This window comes from Acomys minous, assembly GCF_964271855.1.
Source record: "Acomys minous genome assembly, chromosome: 8".
In the NCBI taxonomy this organism is placed as follows: domain Eukaryota; kingdom Metazoa; phylum Chordata; class Mammalia; order Rodentia; family Muridae; genus Acomys; species Acomys minous.
This window is the reverse complement of record NC_140489.1, coordinates 35,541,849-35,561,482: the sequence shown is the minus strand read 5'-3', so window position 1 is coordinate 35,561,482 and position 19,634 is coordinate 35,541,849. Positions and strand designations below refer to the sequence as shown.

Below are 19,634 nucleotides of genomic sequence, written 5' to 3'. Positions count from 1 at the left end.
TAAATTTATTCATCGCTCCCTTATGGGCACAGAATATTGTAGCAAATGTGTTATTAAACAATACACTTAATCTTAAAGATTTCAGATGAGCAGGAAAGCTGCGGGAAGCTTTATGATCATGCGTATCTCCATCTAGACTCCATGTGCACTTTGAAGACTCCGGGTTTCGTGAACTGTACCCATGGTACCTCACACAGGTCCGTGCTACTCATCTCAAAGTTTGCTACCGTGACGGTCACCTTTGACCTCTCTGGGCTTCATGTCCCACGTAATGATGGTCATACCCCACTGACAGTAACTGATGAGAATTTGCTAAGATGGATCATCTAGTCTATATCAGACTTCCCCAGTTAGCTTTAAAAATGCCATTTTGAGACAGATCTGCCAGTCTAGGAACCAGCTGTATTTAACCATCCCCCCGCCCCCAAGTTGACTTTGTAATGCTGGCTGTAGTGAGTGGTGCACACCTTTCTTTTTTCTTTTTTTTAGATTTATTCTTATTTATTGGTTGTTTTGCCTATATGTATGTATGTGCGCCATATGCACGCCTGGTGGCCACAGAGGTCAGAAGAGGTTATGGGGTCGCCTACAAGTAGAGTTACAGAGGGTGGTGTGGTGCTTTCCTGGACGCTGGGAACTGATCCCAGGTCCTCTGCAGGAACATCTAGCCTCTTAACTGCTGAGCCATCTCTTTCACACGTGCTCCTGTTCCTCCCTCCGTGCCTCCCTTTTCTTTTCTTTCTTTTTGATACAGGACAGGGTCTTAGTATGTAGATCAGGCTGTCTTAGAACTTGATGTGCAGACTGAGCTGGCCTCAGCATTGTTCTGCCTGCCTCCGTCCCCCAGTGCTGGGTTAGAGGCATGGCTGTCATGCCCAGTCCTTGCCTTCCATCTTTACTTGATTCTAGAGATTAATTTAGGTTGTCAGGCTTGGTGGTGAGCACATTCTCCTGCTGAGCCATCTTGTTAGCCCCACTTTTCACTTTTTTAGTTATCCTCTTCTTTTTCCTATAATTGCTTTACACATCTGTATTAAATAACATTGGGAATATGGACAGTTTTTTCTTGTCCTTTACTGCAATAAGAATTCTTGTATTTTAATGGAAATTCCAGTGGTTTTGTTTGGAATAGAAATTCTTTACTGTGTTACAGAATCATTCATCAGTTTTCCATTCACTTCTGCTTGATCATCAGACTAATATTTACATCCATATACAGTCAGGCTCCACAGATCTTAGCTACGACATCTATTTTAAGCTCCTTTTCGGTATCTCTAAATCAATGTGGTCAGAGATCTGTTTGCTGGTCTTTGTCATGCCACGTTGAAGTGTAAACATTACTGAAAACATAAATATCTATTATGCTGTTATGTACTCATGCACCACTCTTTCAGGTTTTCTGCTATAAGCCTCGGTGTGCCTGTGAATGGGGGAACTTCACTCACCTTTTAGAAATGAAAATACAGCTGCTAGGACGTAGATCACTGGCACAGAACTGTAGACGGCCTCTGCTGTTTAGTTCTTCCTTTTGACAAGGGGACTCCCACCACGGTCACTTTCCGTCCTTCTGTTATGTATAATCATGCAAGATGCTTCTTATTAATCTGCTCTGAAGCCAGCCTGTGACTGATCTGTGATGATCTAACTGCCCCCTGGTTGTTTTCAGTATATGTTCTGACTCTAGAACTCTCAGAGCTATCGTTACCATCACCATCTGTGTATCCGTAATTCTGGTTTTGCTTCTTGACTAGCATATTATGTGGATGCTGTGGCAGTCCATTTGCAGAATGCACTGCTCTCCTGGGCTTTAGTTATGGCCTCATATACTTACAGTGAGATCGTTTGTCTCTGATCATTTGGGATGGGGGTTTAGTCCTGTGACACTTTATAAATGGAGTTATTAAACTTTAATGTCCTTTCACTTACTGGTCTAATCTCCTCCTTGCCACTGCTGTCGACATTGCGCCTGCTCCCAGCCACGGAGATGCAGCACGTGTGGTCTGTGCATACGCTGTCCAGCCCAGTCTGTTATGACCCTGTCCACCCCAGTCTGCTATGAGCAAGTCAGGATTGGCAGTCCTTACATGTAATGACAGCACCTAGCTGCCTGTTTCAAGGATAGGGACTTTGGGGGAAAGATTTTAACATGGTTACGGTTTGGGCAATGCCATGGGCTTCTGCTGGCTGCAGGCTGAGGACACGCCCTCACTCCAGAGGTTGTTTGAATTCAAGTATCAGCAGTGCTACAACATTGTCAGATATGGCAGTCGAGAGAATATAAATTAGTTCTTGGGTGTGTGTGACATCTACCTTTGTTTATTGTTTTTGTGTTTAAAATACAGAGAGATGTACACAGAATATGTTAAAGAAACTAAACATTTTGGCCTTTAGAGACAGACTGGATATAATCCTGTTCCTGTTTTTTGACTGGCTATGGGCAAATGATTTAAAAGCCTAAGTTTTTTAGCTGTGAAATTGGAGATGATAACAGTACCTTCTTCAAAGGGTTATCATGAGATAAAACACCAGATGAGTCATTCTAAGGGCTCCGGGGAGAAGGGTTAGTATTTATTACTGTATAAGCAACCCTTAGAAAAGTGCCTGAGACTCTGTGTGCCCCGGGATGAGCCGTGAGCCAGCCAGCGGGTAAGGCGGTGTGCACTGCAGGTGTCCAGGTTACTCCCATGGAATTGTGGTGAGTCTGCCGTGCTTTGTCTTCACTCCCCACCCCCCATCCACACCACCACTCCACCCCCAGTAGGTATATTTCACATTTATTCACTTTAAATCTGGCATGTGATACATGCCTAGTTTTAGCACTTACAAGTAGAACTGGATTATGGGGTAGCGTCATTCTATTGCAGGCCGATTGAGTGAGATTGGGACAGATGTGCTATAAAGATGTTTGTGTTCTGGTCATAGTCCTAGCAGTGCTAATGTACTTCTGATTGATGAATCTTACTGGTTTTCTATTTTATGTTAGCTTATACTCTATTTCACTGGTTTTTAATGAAATAAGAATATAACTAAATAACTTGATAATCTAATTTTTGTGTATATCAATATTTTAAATTATTTCTACTTGATCTAGTTTTGATATAACTATAATTTATCATATCTCAAAGCCATAAGTTGAGCTATTATGTTGTGACTTTATTATGATTTCGTAGTACACTGTCTATGGGAATATGGTTATACTTCTGTGTGAAAGCAGGATCTTACTATTTTTTATGTATATGGTAATCCTGTCAGGTACAAATAGTGTTTTTTGAGGTATAGTAACTAGAGGACTTAGCTGCCATTCTGTAGCATTAATGTTAAGTTGACAGAGTATTAATTCCCTTTCTCCCTGAAACATCCCTTCTGTTGACTACATCAGCAACAGGCATGAGGTTGTTGAAGTTAGATTTTGTGAGATAGCTTCTGGTCCTTTTATTTACCATATGGAAATTCAGTCTCGATTTACCCTGGGACTGGCTGTGCCGTAATGTCACCACTGATTTATAAAAGGAGATGGTAATCAAGATGATTCTTATTGTAGAACACCCCACACTCTTTTCAGAGTGGTTGGGTTTACTCAGAAAACCACATATAAATCAGAACATTACCGAGACCTTGCAAATCACTTCTCACATAATAATCCTCTCAGACTTGAGTTTGGGGTTTGCGGTTGAGCACAGCCTCTAAATGATACCCTGTGGAAGATACGAGGATGCCGTTCTGCAGGTCCTCCTGAATGTGTGATACGGTTAGCGCTGTGGTTTTATTTGCTCTAACCGGTGTAAGTTCCAGATGTGTCAGTTGCTTGCAGCTGTACGTAGGTCTACTAAGGCTTCGAGGCTGTCTCATTAGATTCAGTTCAGAGGATGGAGTTCAGAGAATGTAGTTCAGAGGATGGAGTGCTTTTGGAAAGGATTTTGGACCATTGGTTCCATGACGATTTAGGCTGTTGGGTGTCGGGTGTGTTGCATTTGCCGGCTTCTTAGTCATATCCAGACTTGAGAAGTCCCACAGCAGGCTGTCTTTGACAAATCTTTTTAGATAGGGATCGTTTAGAGGCCCCTCTGGAATTACTTGAAAATTGTTTATTCCCCTTTGCTCTCTGTAATAATTTAAAGATGGTTTTGGAAACAGGAGAAGATACACTGTGAAACAGCATTCCCCTCTCTGCCCCCCAGCCGTCATCCTCATCTTGTTTGCAGAATTTCACCTCTCATCCATCATCTGACCTACACAGTGGTCCCTTGGTGTTCTTGTAGGATTGGTTCCAGAACCTTCTCATGCCAACACCCAGAATGCTCCACCCCCTTAAATGATGTGGGTAGTGCCTGTGTATGTATGTAAGTCTGCATCATACGTCACACATGAGTGCTGTGTCAATGCTGGTTAGGCTGTGTTGTTCACAGAGTTACAAGAAGAAGCGTGTTCACGTTCAGAGCACCTGGCACTTTTCTTAGCTTCCTTTATTCTGTGTATGTGACTGCTCTGCCTGCCTGCATGGATGTCCACCCTGTGTACAGAGGTGAGAAGTGGGTGTCTGATCCCTGACTGGAACTACAGATGGTTATTAGCCACCATGTGTGTGCTGGACCTGAGCCCGGGCCCTCTGCAAGAGCAGCGAGTACTTCTAACGCCTGAGCCTCCTTTCTAGTTCTGGAGGTTTTACCCATGGATATCTTTATTTTGTTGTTGATTGAGTCCACAGATGTGGAATCCACGGATATGGAGAATCGTTCCTCTGCAAGGAAAGCAAACCATCTTTGTTTTATTGTAGATGTTCCTGCATACTTGCTACCTGCCTGGTTATATTTTCTCTCCTGCTTCCCTTTGTGTATTGGCAACATGACTTGGCTTTTAAAAGGCTTAAACATCTTTAATCTTTATATAGATTACACTGTTACTAGTATTACAACTTGCGATGTATAAATATTGAATGCCATACCAATGAATTGTTGAAGATAGGAATATATATGGGATGAACAGAAACAAGGTAATCAGAAAAAAAGCCCTTAGTGAAGTACAAATGAACTGATGTTAAAAAAAAATCTAGCAATGTTATTGCATTGTATGCATTCAGCATTGTAACTCAAATTATTAATACTGCAGCAGTTAATATGTAAGCTTATGCAGATAATGAATAACAGCTTTTAAGATATACACAGTTCTGTGGTAAAGATTTAGGTGAATAAACTGAACAAGATTATTTAAAGTACAAGTAGGAAAAGAATATGTCTAAACCTTGTTCATTCAAATTTATAAACCCAAATGCCCTCAAAGCCCCCTTGGGAACTTTTGTTTTAAAAAAGCATAAAGTATACAAGATTATTGTAGCGCAGCAGGTACATGGTGGACTTTGAGTTAGTTTCGCAGGGTTTTCATTCCATGCCTCTCGTGGCTGTGCCCTCTTCTTGCTGCTTCAGGCTGCCCACTTGTAGATGCTGGTACAGCGCTTGACATGTCAGGGTAATACGGTGCCTGCTGCTGCTGAGCGGGATGTGCTGCTGTTCAGCCTCTTGACCACTGTTTCCCTAAAAAGTGCAATCACCTGAAGCTAAAAATATAAATTTGTATGGAGTGGCATAAGTATGGGGTGCAAATAGAAGATAGTAGCTAGTACTCTTAATAATTTTTTTTGAATTATAGACAACATTCAAAATTGAAGCTACTTGGGTTTGTCGCCTTTTGGGGAGATATTTTCTAAGTTTGTTAGACTTTCCGAGCCAGGCCTCTGACATTAATGTGACCTATCGTGTGGTTGGACTTGGTATACTTTCCATGTGGGGAGGTATGCTTTAACCTCGGCATTGGAGCAGTGCTCTGCTTTCCCTGTGTGCTGCCATCTCTGGAGGAAAACATCTAAAGGTTTACCTCAACCCCCAGAGGAGGGCGATGGCTGCTGCTCGTGGGACCTCTTGGGAGTCCTCTGGGGGCAGCATGGAAGTGACAGTTGGAAAGCTTATTGAAAAGTGTCCTTCTCCTTTTGATTCAAGCTCCTCTAGTCTTGACGAGCAGTCGTTTTGTAAGTCTGCAGGCCTCCTCTCCTTCTCTCAGACATTCTTTCCAGACCGGAAACCAGAGGTGGTCTAGCTGTAACACTGCCTTCTATACACCAAAGGAAGCCTGGCTCTGTCTGCCCCGAATTAGCCAAAAGTGTTCTTTGCACCCAGTGGGTGGAGTATACTCTCTTCCTTCCCCTAAGTCGCTCCAGGAGCACAGTAGGTGGAGTACACTGTCCTCTCTACCCAGCACCGCTCCAGGTGCACAGCACGAGCTGGAACACGGAGCCACGTGCCTACTCATGCGTGCTCACTCAGGATGATAGATTCTTTGCACAGCTGGTCAATTGAACCTAGTGAAAGTAGCTGTAGGTCTGGCTGAAACGCTGATGGACCTATAGGGAGACTGCTCTCAGACTGTGACTGTGTGGCAGTGCTGACTGTTGCTGGGGGTTTGTGCTGGGCACACACTACCAGTGCACTGCGTTTCCAGTTCACTTTTTGACTTTGAGAAAGGGTCTCACTGGGTTGTTTGAGCTGGCCATGAACTCACTGTAGTCCAGGCAGGCCTTGAACGTGTGATCCTCCCTGCCTTAAGCCTCCTCAGAAGCTAGCAATTATAGGCCAGGCATGGTGAATATTTAACTTTTATTCTCCTTTCTATAAGAGATTGGCAGAACTGACAGAAGTTTAAAGTCAAGAAAAGAAACTGAGTTTTTCTTTTCAGATATTCCAGTGTTGATGTGAGTTCCCTAGACACCAGCATTTGGCTGATCACAGCCAGGGTCCCACAGAAAAGCATGACTTAACAGGAGTAATCTGGGCCGGTCTAGTATTTTGAATTTGGAAGCACAAGTATTCATGAACTTTTTAAACTTTTTTGTTTTTATGTTTGTTTTGTTTTGTTTTGAGACCAGGTTTCTCTGTGTACCCTTGGCTGTCCTGGACTCACTTTGTAGACCAGGCTGGCCTCAAACTCACAGAGATCTACCTGCCTCTGCCTCCAGAGTGCTGGGATTAAAGGTGTAAGCCACCATGCCTGGCTCATCAATTTGTTTTTATAGCAGGTACTATATTATAATGTATCATAAGACAATAAAGCATGCCTTGGGGATGTGTCAGTTGTGTCTCTCAGTTTGCAAATTATAGCTAAATATCTCAAGAAAAAAATACCTAATTTAAGGGAGTGTATAAATGAGCTTTTGGAATATTTATATTGAAGAGCTAACATAAATTTTTTTTAATCTTATATATTTCTTACACCTTATTTTTTAGAGAGCTAAAACTTGTTCTTCATGTTTTTATCTATTTTTACATTTTCTTTTAGTGTGTTGTTTCTAGCCCTTGATCAGTGTCTGTTTAAAAATGGTTAAGTAGTGACACAGGCATTCAGGTCTTTCAGTGAATCTGGGGAGCCAGTTATACTCAAGAATACCGAGGTAGTGTTTCCTGCTGATAAGTTTTCCCATTAAAGAGGAAGACACCAAAACAGAGGTATGTCTATGATTACAGTGTCCTGTACATATGCTGTGTGCTTTCACCAGCTAATGTTTTATTAAGTACCCTGAAATTCCTTAAAATCCTTCACCCAGATTAACCAACATAAGCCATCCAGAGCTCTGTGTGCCTTCACTCGAGGAACATGCACACGTCATGAAGGAGCCGTCCTGTCCTGGCGCTCCTTTCCTCTGCTCTGCTGTGGAGGACACTGGTGTTATGGAAGTTCTGGGGTTGCAGTCGGCAAGTGAGGGAGCTGTGCTGATGCTTCGCTTGGGGTCTCTATTAGTTAGAGAGACCATGCTACCTGGGATTCACCAAGTATGTGTAGTTCACGCTGGCTTTGAACTCTTGGCAGTCTCCCAAATGCCACCATGTCCAATTAGTTTCTTACTTTATTTTATTGTTGAAAAGAATCAAAAGTGCTATTTTGTGACATGAAGCTCATATAAAATTCAAATTTCATTGGCTGTAGAGTTTTACTGTATATACTGTGCTCATTTGTGCCTATCTGCTTGTGGGCGTTCTTGTTTAGTGACAGCCGAGTGGGTGTGACAGCAGGTCATCTGTGGATTGGGAGTACTCACTGGTCTTTACAGACACGCGCATGCACGCGTGTGCATGCATGCTCACACTCACATGATTTGCTGATGGATTCAAAGTCAGAGCAGATAAGAGTAAGTGGGTGCGCTGTGTTCAGAGGCTGCCTGTGGTTAACTGTATTGTACCACAGAACGGAAAGGAGAGGATTTTGAATGCTTTCCTCCCGAAGAAGTGATAAAATTTTGAGATGGTGAATAACCCAAGTTTCTTGAGTTGATCGGTACAGAGTATGTAAGTGTATCAAAACATTACACTGTGACCTCCAAGGATGGACACTTTCTGTAAGGAAGATGTTTTTTAAAGGTTTTAAAAATATTTTTAAAAAAGAATACTGACTCCTGGCTCTAGAGCCAGATTACCCTTTTATGTCCTCCTTTGAGACCAAACACTGACTTCTTTGTACCTCAGCTTTTCTGTCTGTAAAATAGGACACTAATAGAGGCAGCCTCATGAAGTGAGGCCAAAGGTAAAGGAGTTGCTGCTACATAAAGAATTTAACAGTGCACAGCACACACAACAGCCCACCCAGAATCCAAAACAAAGCATAGGCAGGAAGCATGTGTCCCTGCATTGCTGCCGAAGGAGGTGGCTGTCTCCAAAAGCTGCTTTTACCAAGCAGAGTGCTGGGCTAGAGGGACAATCACTCACTTGGTGTTTGGAACTGAAATATAAGGTCATCTCACAAGTAGTAATTCTACTCTGAATATTGCCACGACTCCAACTGGCTTCCTCAAGAGTCCTGTCAGAAGTGTCACAATGTCTTGTGCTAAGAATAAGCCACCAGAATCAGAGGACGGAATTGTACTGTGGCTGTCTCACTGCTTGCTCCTCAGCATCTCTTTTTCTTCCCTCCTTTGAGAGAGGACACAACAAAAATATTCTTTTGTGTACTCACCGCCCATCCCCCAGTCTGTCTGTCTGTCTGTCTGTCTTTGGTGTGTTTGTGTGTGACGGTCAGGGGCTGGTGTCTGGTATCCTCTTCAATTCCTCTCCACTTTATATGCCCAGGTAGGGACTCTCCTGCCCCAGAGCTTTCCTCCCCACTGCCCTTCTCCTTTCCCGTCCTAAGTCGCAAAATGGATCATACTTCTTTATATGCAGGACACTTTAGAGAAAAATACTCTATCACACCAACAGGCAGTGTCCTCTGGTTTCCACTTGGGATATCATTGAAATCCTGGCAAATCATTTGTCTATTAAAACAAATCAATAAGAAGGGCTCTACAGGAATCAAACTAACAGTTATCTCCAAACAACAGTTTCCTCTTGAGTAGTCAAATCAGCATCTGCTGTGGCAGAATGAAATGCAAACCTGACAGTGACACTCACTGTTAAGAAGACACGCTTTCTTTCTGGTCTGTGCGTGCCACAGACCCACTCACTCTACTGTTGGCCACTGCGTGTCCACAAACACCCTGGACGCCATGTGCTTCTCTGTGAACTTGCCCTCACACTCTTGAGTGAGCATGGGCTCTCAGGCCCGACTGTTTGCTGAGGGAATACAGCAGGGCGCCTCCCCTTTTGTGAAGGCCCATTTGTGAGGCCACTCTCCTTGGCTCAACGATGGTGTTTTAGTGGCAGGTGACAGACTCTTGGCTGTAATCTTCACAGTTCTGAAAGTCTTGGCCTAACCAAAGTACAACATCATATCTAAAAAGATGTTCTGAGCATGTGAAGGCCTTTCTGTACTTTGTATGATGTACCTGTTGGCTCTTGAGGGAGAGAAAACTTCCCTTCTGACCTTCCTGTGTGGGAGACAAAACTTCCTGTCTTTCATGTGCTTCCAAATTTACACAACAACCAAGCTGGCTATTATTGTATTTTTCCTGTTCTGGCCAAAATAATGTAGAAATTCTTCAAGTACGTCATTGTATGATGCACTGTGTTCTCCTTACCTTCATCCTTAGGACCAGGGTAGTTACAGTACTTGCCAGGCCATTTGATCAGTCTCTTCTTTTTGTGACAACCAACCAGTGTGGGGAAAAATTCATATAACTTGCAATGGCTTCCTTTGTGCCCCTTTCTGGATCAGGGATGATAAAAGCATACTTAAGTTGGCAGAGATGCACCATCCCCCTTGACTTACCACCCCTGCTCCAGTTCCTCTGGACAGATGTCAGGGCAATGAGTGCAGGCTCTCCAGTGAGAGAGTCCTGCTGGATGGCGGTTCCTCAGTACCAGCCTTGCCAGGCATCGTTGTGATTTGCTCCTCAGCTTGCCTTCTTTTCACAGGTAACTTGATTCTAACCAGAAAGGCTCCTCCAGTACAAGTGTTACTGCACTGGTGTCCTTGCAGCGGCTCTTGGGACATTGCCTAGATGACCTGGGGGGCAGCAGCCTAGCCTCAGTGAGACTCAAACCTTTCCTCTTGTGTCCCCCTGCTGCCTGAGTTCTCTCCAGGCTCTGGTACCAGCCAGAGTTTTGGAGGCTTCATCTTCTTATCTTTTAAAAGAAATGTGACCCATCTATTTTTAAGATTTTATTTTATTTTATTTTTGGCATATACATTTATATTATTACACATAAGTAGAAAAATTACATATAGCAAGAAGAACCACAAAGTAATCAGGGATCATATGAATGTTACATTTTTTGTTTTTGTTTTTGTTTTTTTTTTTTCGAGACAGGGTCTCTCTGTGTTAGCCTTAGCTGACCTGTACTCCCTTTTAGACCAGACTGGCCTTGAACTCAGAGTGATCAGCCTGCCTCTGCCTCCCGAGTGCTAGGATTAAAGGCGTATGCCACCACACTTGGCACTGAAAAAAAAGAAAAGAAAAGAAAAAAGAAAAAGGAACAGTTTACTACCTGAACAGTCACCCAAAACTCATATCTATAACATTGGAGCATCATCTTCAGCCTTTTAGCCCAATAGCTGACAGACATATTTGTGAGACAGGAACTATTGAGGACTTGCTTGCTCTGTCTTGGGAGAGTTTGGCTGTTGACTCTGCCTGTATCCAAGCTTGCCCATTTTCAGGCAGAATTCTGTCTGCGGCAGAAACAAGGGCATTTTGCCCAGTGGCTGGTTTGCCACATTTGAAGCCATCTCCATAAGGAAGATCTTTGATGCTTATTATCTTTTTGAGGTCAGCTGGGTGTTGCCAGGAGCTAACTTGTCTTGTTAAAGAATCTTTAAGATATTAAAAGCTTCTTAAATGCCATAGTCTGTAGGTCTCTGAGGCTTTGAAGACCGTATCTAACTTTTTACCTTATCTATATCTATAGGATGATATCTATCTGTTAAACCTAGAATGTATATTCTTGTGATTAAAAATAGGCTGGTAGTTGACATAGAAATATATAGGGATGCTAGGATATCTACTCCTAAACTTAAGGCCTTATTTGCTACTAACAAAAAAAGGTTATTCTGCTGGGCATGGTGGCGCACGCCTTTAATCCCAGCACTCGGGAGGCAGAGGCAGGCGGATCACTGTGAGTTCGAGGCCAGCCTGGTCTACAAAGTGAGTCCAGGACAGCCAAGGCTACACAGAGAAACTTTGTCTCAAAAAAACAAAACAAAAAAAAGGTTATTTTTAATTCATTGATATAGAATTTCATATATTGATACAAAATAATATTAGCTTTGGTCCATTGATATAGAATTCAAATGTAAGACTATTCTCCACTCATTATATATATTTCTATTCTAATGTGATGCACTGAATCCATACAACTCAATTGTAATTCAAAGCTTATTTCCAATAGCTGGAAAGTGCTATTGCAGGCTGATAGGATAATTAAGTAATACAAGCCAATTGTTAGTTGATCAAATTATGGTCATGTCAATTACCAGTGACCCATCCTTTGAGTGAAAAATACCATAGTTTCACTTCAATTTCAACTGGAGATGTCAGCAACTGTCTGACAATTCCAAATGGGAAACTGCAGACATGACTTGAAAATGAAACACTGTTGGGTAGGTGCCTTTTTGCCTGGGAAGGGCACCATCATTCACATATGTGTCCTCACTGTAGACTCTCCTCACCAGTTAGTCCTTTGTTCGCCTTGGTTTCACTCCACTGTGGCAAGAATGCCACATTGCCCTCAAGTACCTTCTGTTTCAGCTTAGGGGCCTGCCCAGTCTAGATTTATTTCAGCTTGATACAAGCTCGAGTTATCCGAATGGAGAGAAGGTCAGCTGAGAAAATGGTCTCCACACAATCCAGCTGTGAGGCATTTTCTTAACTAGTGACTGGTGTGGGAAAGCCCAGCACAGTGTGGGTAGTGCCATCCCTGGGCTGGTGGTCTTTGGTTCTGTAAGAAGGAGAAAAAAGCCAGTAAGCAGCACCCTCCATAGCCTCAGCATCAGTTCCTGCCTCCAAGTTCCTGCCCTGTTTGAGTTCCTGTCCTGAGTTCCTTTACTGATGAACAGTGCTGTGGAAGTGTAAGCTAAATAAGCCCTTTCCTCTCCAAGTTGCCTTGGTCTTGATGATTTTCAGTTAAGATTTCCTCCTACTTGTAAAAGCCATCTAGTACTGTCTTTATTAGAATTTCAATTTTATGCTTAAAATGTTAGGTCTTGGTTGAAATTGGCTGCTGCTGCTGCTATTATTATTATTATTATTATTATTATTATTAGTAGTAGTAGTAGTAGTAGTAGTAGTAGTAGTAGTAGTAGTAGTAGTAGTAGTAGTAGTATTTGTATTTCTTCTCTTCCTCCTTCCTCCTCCTCCTCTTCTTCCTCCCCTTCCTTCTTCTTGCAAGCTACAGAGTTATATTGGGAGGGGGAGAATTGTTTTGCCTTGTTACTTAGTGGTACTAAGAATTGAACCCATGGCCTCATGTTTGCTAGGCAAATGCTCAACCTCTGAACTATACCCCCAGTCCTCTTGTTTTTATTTGGAGATGAGGTCATTTAAATTGCTCAGGCTGGCCTTGAATTTATAATACTCCTGCAAGGCTTGGCGTTACAGACTTGCACCGTCAGGCTGACTGGGTTCGGGTTCTTTATTTTTCTTATCTACACAGAACATTAGATGGCGTGTTGGTATTGTTTTAAATTATATTAAAGTTGTATTACTTATTATTAATGAAACCAAATGGTACTTTTATGTGTTTATTTAAATTTGTTGTTTTTGTTTTTGTTTTTTGAGGCAGGGTTTCTCTGTATAGCCTTGGCTGTCCTGGACTCACTTTGTAGAACAGCCTGGCCTCAAACTCAACAGCAGACTGCCTGCCTTTGCCTCCCAGAATGCTGGGATTACAGGCATGCAGCACCATGCCTGCCTTTTAATTTAAATTTTTTATTTTAAGCTGAACATGTGTGGCACACCTTTAATCCCAGCACTTGGGAGGCAGAGGCAGGTGGATCTCTGTGAGTTTGAGGCCAGCCTGATCTACATAGTGAGTTCCAGGACAACCAGGGCTACACAGAGAGACCCTGTCACCAAAAAAAAAACCCAAAACCAAAACAAAAGAAACACACACACACACACACACACACACACACACACACACACACACACTCTCTCTCTCTCTCTCTCTCTCTCTCTCTCTCTCTCTCTCTAAAACTAATAACAAATTTTATGTGTGTATTAGTGTCTGGCTTGCATTACATGCATGTCTGCATACTACTTACATGCTCGGTCCCCTCAGAGGCCGGCGGAGGGCATCGGCACCTCTGGAACTGGACTCAGTTATATAGAAAGTTGTGAACCAGCATTGGCACTGGACATCAAACCTGGCTTCCCTAGAACAGGCAGAGTTCTTCACCATTGAGCCAGCCTCTCCTGCAGCTTTTATTGGCCGTTTATATTTCTTTTCTTTGTATGGCCTGCTCCCCATTGCTCCCGGTCTCTTGCCTTTATTGTTTGTTTGTTTTTTTTTAACCTGTTTGTTACTACTTTGAAGGAGTTCCTCATGGGTCTTGCCTGTATGTGTGCACACAGATCTTTTTCAGGTTTTCTAAATGCTACTTTAGTCTGTGATATCTAAATTTAGTAAAAGGACCTTAAATAATGAGGGAGGTACAATTATAGACGCCCCCAAAGAAAGCATAGAAGGTGCCTTACTTTAAAGATGAATAGTTTAAACCTTTTATAGCCTCAATGTCCCTTATAAGTGATGTGCCTGTCATTTTGTTACCCTATACCACACACTACTGGGTTGTGCCCACACTGACTTGATACCTGGGTGTTACCAACAAGTTCTCAAGAACCACAAAACCATCCAGCTATCACACCAGAGAAGTGAACCCGCTAGGCTGCCATTTTTAACTTTGTTCCCTTGCAGTTTTATACTGTATGGGACAGAAGGCTGCTGAGATCCACGGCCCAAGGCGTGCAAGGAGCTGCTGATGGTGCCACAGGCCTTTATCTCTCGCATTCAGAGCTCTGACCTTTATGGTTATTTAATGAGGGCCTTGTTTGTCCACCAGAAGATGCCAGCTGCTCTGCCGCCTTTTCATCCCTGCTGTCCACTGCTCGTGGTTTCTTAAAAGAGACAGAAAGTCAGCTTGTCTATGTAGACCAGCTTTTCTGTAATGAGAGGGCAGACTGGGTCTTAGCACCTAGGGATTGTGGCTGTGCATTAACTTAAGGTAACACTCACAATAAAACACTATAACTTGAATGTAAAACTAGAACTTTCTGAAGATTATTTGTTGTAGAACAGAACTATTGTGAAGTCAGTAGTTCCCTTCCAGAAAGATTAAAACACTGTAGAACTTGCTAGGTCAAACAGTGCACACAAATCATACTTTAAGCATGATAAGCAGATGTGTCTTACAACTTTTGTTTTTTCCCAAAGATCCTAGTTTCCCTGGACTTGATGCTTGTTGCTAGTTAGAATTTTGAGTATTTCTGAGCACTCTTTCCTTGAAAACACATATGCATATCTAATATAATGCCATTTCAAACAAGGAACTGAGGAGACAGCTTGATCCATCAAGTGCTTGCTGTGTGAGTCTGAGGACTTGGATTTAGATCCCAGTACTTGAGCTTGGAGTGTTCACTCCACCAGCAGAGGACCAGGGTTGGTCAGCCAGCCTGTCAGTGAGCTCCAGGGTCAGTGAAAGACCTTGTCTTGAAAAATAAGGTGGAAAGTGACTAAGGCAGGTCCCTCTGGCCTGCACATTCACACATACATGTGCATGTGCTGTAACACACATGAACACTCAACATATGAACCATGTACACACACACACACACACACACACAAATACAATTTCTCTTGCCCTTTTAGTGTGTAATCCATACAGTAGAAAACTGTGAGCTGACTACTTTGTGGTTATTTTGTGTGTGCTCAGCTTAGGTGTTTGCCCTATAAACCAGACACCATTTATAATTTCCTTGGAGTGTGGTGAATCATAATTGTAGACAAGGCTCATGGTCCCTTAAGACTTTATGCTAAGCCGGGCATGGTGGTGCACATCTTTAATGCTGGCACTAAGGAGGCAGAGGCAGGAGGATCTCTGAGTTCAAGGCCAACCTGGTCTACAAAGGGAGTCCAGGACACAGAGAAACCCTGTCTCAAAAACAACAACAACAACAACAACAACAAAAAACAAACCAAAAAGACTTTATGCTAATGCAGCCAGCTGTCCAGGAGTTAGTAGAGTTTTGCAGGCAGTCAAGGAGGAAAGGGCAGGTTCAGTGCCGCGCTCAGCAGTCCAGTAGGTCCGCACTTGCACCCACTTCAGGGAAAGTGAAACTTAAAGGGAGACAGCTTTTGTCCCCAGAGGGCTTGGAACTGACGTGGCGAGGGCTCAGGCACCTGAAGCACAGGATGCAAAAATAAAAGAGCAGTTTTGTAATTTGAGTAGAAAAACAACTGTTACTGACCTGACCCTGGTTTCCAGTATGTACAGGTCTTCTTAAATTTCTTAGAGCAAAGTTCATTTCAGTCTTTCTGTGACTAGCATATTTTCAAAAAAGTGATTTTCTGCTTTGACTTTAATTAAAGCCTCATTTTCAGCGGGTTTGTTTACACTGTTCTTAGCAGTATTTTGGGGTGTGAAGATTGGAATTTATTAAGTTTTGAGCATTGACAGTCTTTGACAATCCAAAACTAAGTGTTCTACCATTTGTTGACTAGCATTTCCATTAATTTGACACTGATGTTAGTTATTTCCTTTCTGTCCACTTAATGTTTAGCCACTTTACCTTCATATGGCCTGGCGGGTTAGGATGGAACTGACCTGTTTTGAATTGGCTCTGAAAATGCAGTTGGTATGTGGCTATGACGTGTGCTGAGACAGGCATGTGACTTGTCGTAGTGTTAGGGTTTGTTAAGATGGGTAACCTTGGTTAAGGCTCCCAAGTTTAGTGTAGCTCAGTATCCTATCAGGAAATGGAGATGTTGAACTAATTGGCCTTCAAGGATTCTATTTCTGTGTGGAAATGTCATAAGGAAGCCAGCGCCACTCAGAACTTTTGCAGGTTCTCCAAATGGTTGGCTGGTCTCTCTCGGTGTCTGTCTGTCTGTCTCTGTTTATATCAATGGTGCCTTCCCCCACCCCGTGTGTGTGTGTGTGTGTGTGTGTGTGTGTGTGTGTGTGTGTGTGTGTGTGTGTGTGTGTGTGTGTTTGAAGAGTGGTCTTTTGTTCAGAAGAATATTCAGGGCATTTTGTTTTAATATTAGGTTTTTAAAAGAACTGTCATTTTCCAGAGGCTTAATTTTTTTACTTTAAGACTTCTTTAATTAAAATTGCATTTATAAATTGAGCACTTTAAAGTATTTACCTGATAAATCTTTCAAATTACATCTAGATCTGGTATTTAATAATTAGAAAAAAAAGAAAATAGATGTTTAAACTTAAAATCTCAAAGCTAAACCAGTTATCTGGAGACATTTTAAATTATATTCAGTAGTTTAACTTTAATTATATTAATATGCAGGGCTTCTTAGCCCAAGTATTCCAAGAGCCAATGTACACCTGCTGCCCTATCCTGACAAAAGCTGTGGTCAGGCCTTATGGTTCTAGCCTGCGCTTCAGGTCACTCAAACAAATGCAACACCACGTGTGGGTACCGTGACACTGTGCTCATCAAAGGAGACCCTTCAGATTTCCCCACCATTGCATCCAGGCTCCCCTTCCTAAGCTTGTTCGGGGTTCTGCACGGCAATGGCTGAGGTTGACTCTGATGATAACACAGCCGCACAAATGGAAGTTCAGGGCTGTTTGGTGCTCTCTGCCAGTGGTACCTCTGAGGCCATGCTTTCCAGGTGGGCCCGTCCCCACGCCTGCCTCCCTGTTTTTCAGGTCTCCAGTTACTCAGTCCTTGCATAGAATGGGTCTTTAGTCTCCAGGATAGCTGACTGGCTTACTAATGCATTGGTTACTTTAAGTTCTGAATTCTTCTGTTCTTTGTTCGTTCTTCAAATTAGGTCCACATAGTTTATTTTATGTGTATGAATGTTTTGTCTGTATGTGCATATGTGCACTATATGTGTGCCTTGTGTTCACAGAGACAGACGAGCCGTCAGATTCCTTGGAGCTGGAGTTATGGGTGGCTGTTAACTACCATGTTGGTGCTAGGAACCTCGGCAAGAGCAGCACGTGCTCTTAACTACTGAGCCGTCTCCCCGCGCCTCTTCCACAGAGAGCATAAACAGGGGCTACATTTGGGTCACATACATGACTTGCTCACATCTTACATACAGAGTGATGTAATATCTTAGCTATTCAGTTTGAACTGCCCCCCCCCCCACTCTCCAACTTTGTTAGCACTGGCACTGTGCAGTAGAAATGTAGTGTGGCCACATAGGTAATTTAAAATTTTGTAGTAGTCATAGGAAGTAAAATTATTTTCAATAATTTTTAACCAAACAAAATTCAACTGTTATTGTACCTGCAGTCAGTATAAGAATTGACATTATATATTTTTTCATACTTAGTCTGAACTAAGGCACATTTCAGCGCTCAGTACGTGTGGCCTCTGTTTGGAGCAGTGGAGTCCTTTAACTTGGCAACTTAGTAGTATAATTGCTTTGTGTATAACTTCATTACTTTAGGTACAGATTGCTAGAATTGAGTAAAACAAAGTATTCTAAAGTACATATATTTACTTTCTCTTAAAGGCCCTTCCTTCTTCGATGATTATAGTAGCAGTTTATTGCCCCGTGGTAGCTGCTGTTTTCATTGTTCTGAAGATGGTCAACTATCGACTGCACAGAGCACTTGACGCTGGAGAAGTTGTAGATCGGCGCGCGAACGGGTTTCCAGATCAACGAGGCAAAGCTGAGCAAGGCAACTGTTCAACACGGAGGAAAGACAGCAATGGTCCAAGGTAAGAGATCACCGTGCCTGCCTTGAGGATGTGATAGTGTGTGTACTCTGTCCAAGGTAAGGAGATCAGGGTGGGCATGGATGTGTGCAGTGATCTGTTTGCTCTCTTGTCCTGTTTGGTACAGTGACAAGTGCAAGTTGTAATCTTAGAACAGAACAAAGGAACTAGCGTGTCTGGAGGACCAAATCAATATCCATGGCCTCGTCATTAAACAGCTTAGGACAGTAATGCCCCTACATCGTGATTACACCAAAGGCCCGACACAGGACGATTTACACATGCAGAGGTCAGACAGGGCACACACCTGTAATCCCAGCAGGTTGATGTGGAGGCTCCTGTATTCCAAGCCACCCTACTCTTGTGTGCAGACTTGTCGTGTCCCAGCTGTAGGAAAGATCGAATCAGGGTTCACCTGAAAGAGGGAGTGGGGATTGAAAGTAGGATACAGAGACTTGAGAAATAACGAATCAAGTCAGGAAATTTCTAATCAAGATTCACTTTAATGCCCGACTAGTAAGAATATATAGAGAGCAAGGTCAATAGGATCTATCCTAATCTCAGTCACCTTAGCCCCCGGGCAAGAATACAAGAGCCTGAATCGCTCCCTGTAGAACTTCCTAGTTCTCTGAGTAGTCCCTGTAACAACTTCCTTGATCCTCTGGGTGGTTCCAAATTAGGACTTCCCTACTTCTTTCAAAGGTAAATAGTCCAAGGATAGCCTGGAACACAAGACCTTGTGAGGCAAAGTTCAGCAGCTCGAAGGTCACAGCATACAGCCTAAGCACAGGATTCTGACATGGCAGAATTTGGCATGGCTTCCCACACAGTCTCAAGAAAATCTTATACTTGATATAAGCTGCATTTTCACTTAATCTGCTGTAAATATCTTTCAATTATATATTCTTGTAAGTACCCTTCTGTTGCTTAGTTACATTGTAGCATGTTTCCTGGGCTCTACAACTTTCTGGTTTTGACACCTAATTTATCTATATGGTCAAAAGTTTCTTGAGCTCATACAAAGTAAAGCACACCACTAAGGTGATTCTCACAGACAGTTGCTGTGGGCCAGCATGTATGCAAGTTCATTTGGTCCTTAAACTGATCCTATGAGGTAGGTGATACACACACAGCCTGGCCTGGCTAAGACCGGATAACCCAAGTCCTCAAGCTGGAGCCAGCTGCTAGCGGACCCAGCATAACATGAGTGGATTTAGGTTGTGTCAGGGCAGTCAGTACCAGTGTGTTGTCCATCCAGACTCCTATCTCCCATGCCTCCCACTCACTGAAAGCCTTAGTTTATTCCCTTCCT

General features: G+C 42.8%; 1 protein-coding gene across 5 annotated transcripts in view; it reads left to right on the top strand.

Annotated features, from left to right (window-relative positions):
* The window catches only part of PCNX1 (pecanex 1), a 154,656-nt gene that overhangs the window by 19,495 nt on the left and 115,527 nt on the right, over nucleotides 1-19,634 (top strand). For all 5 annotated transcript variants that reach the window (XM_084792043.1, XM_084792042.1, XM_084792041.1 and 2 more), the window contains exon 2: nucleotides 18,117-18,325. In XM_084792043.1, the coding sequence (XP_084648169.1) occupies nucleotides 18,117-18,325 (209 nt within the window). The remainder of the gene's footprint in view (nucleotides 1-18,116; nucleotides 18,326-19,634) is intronic.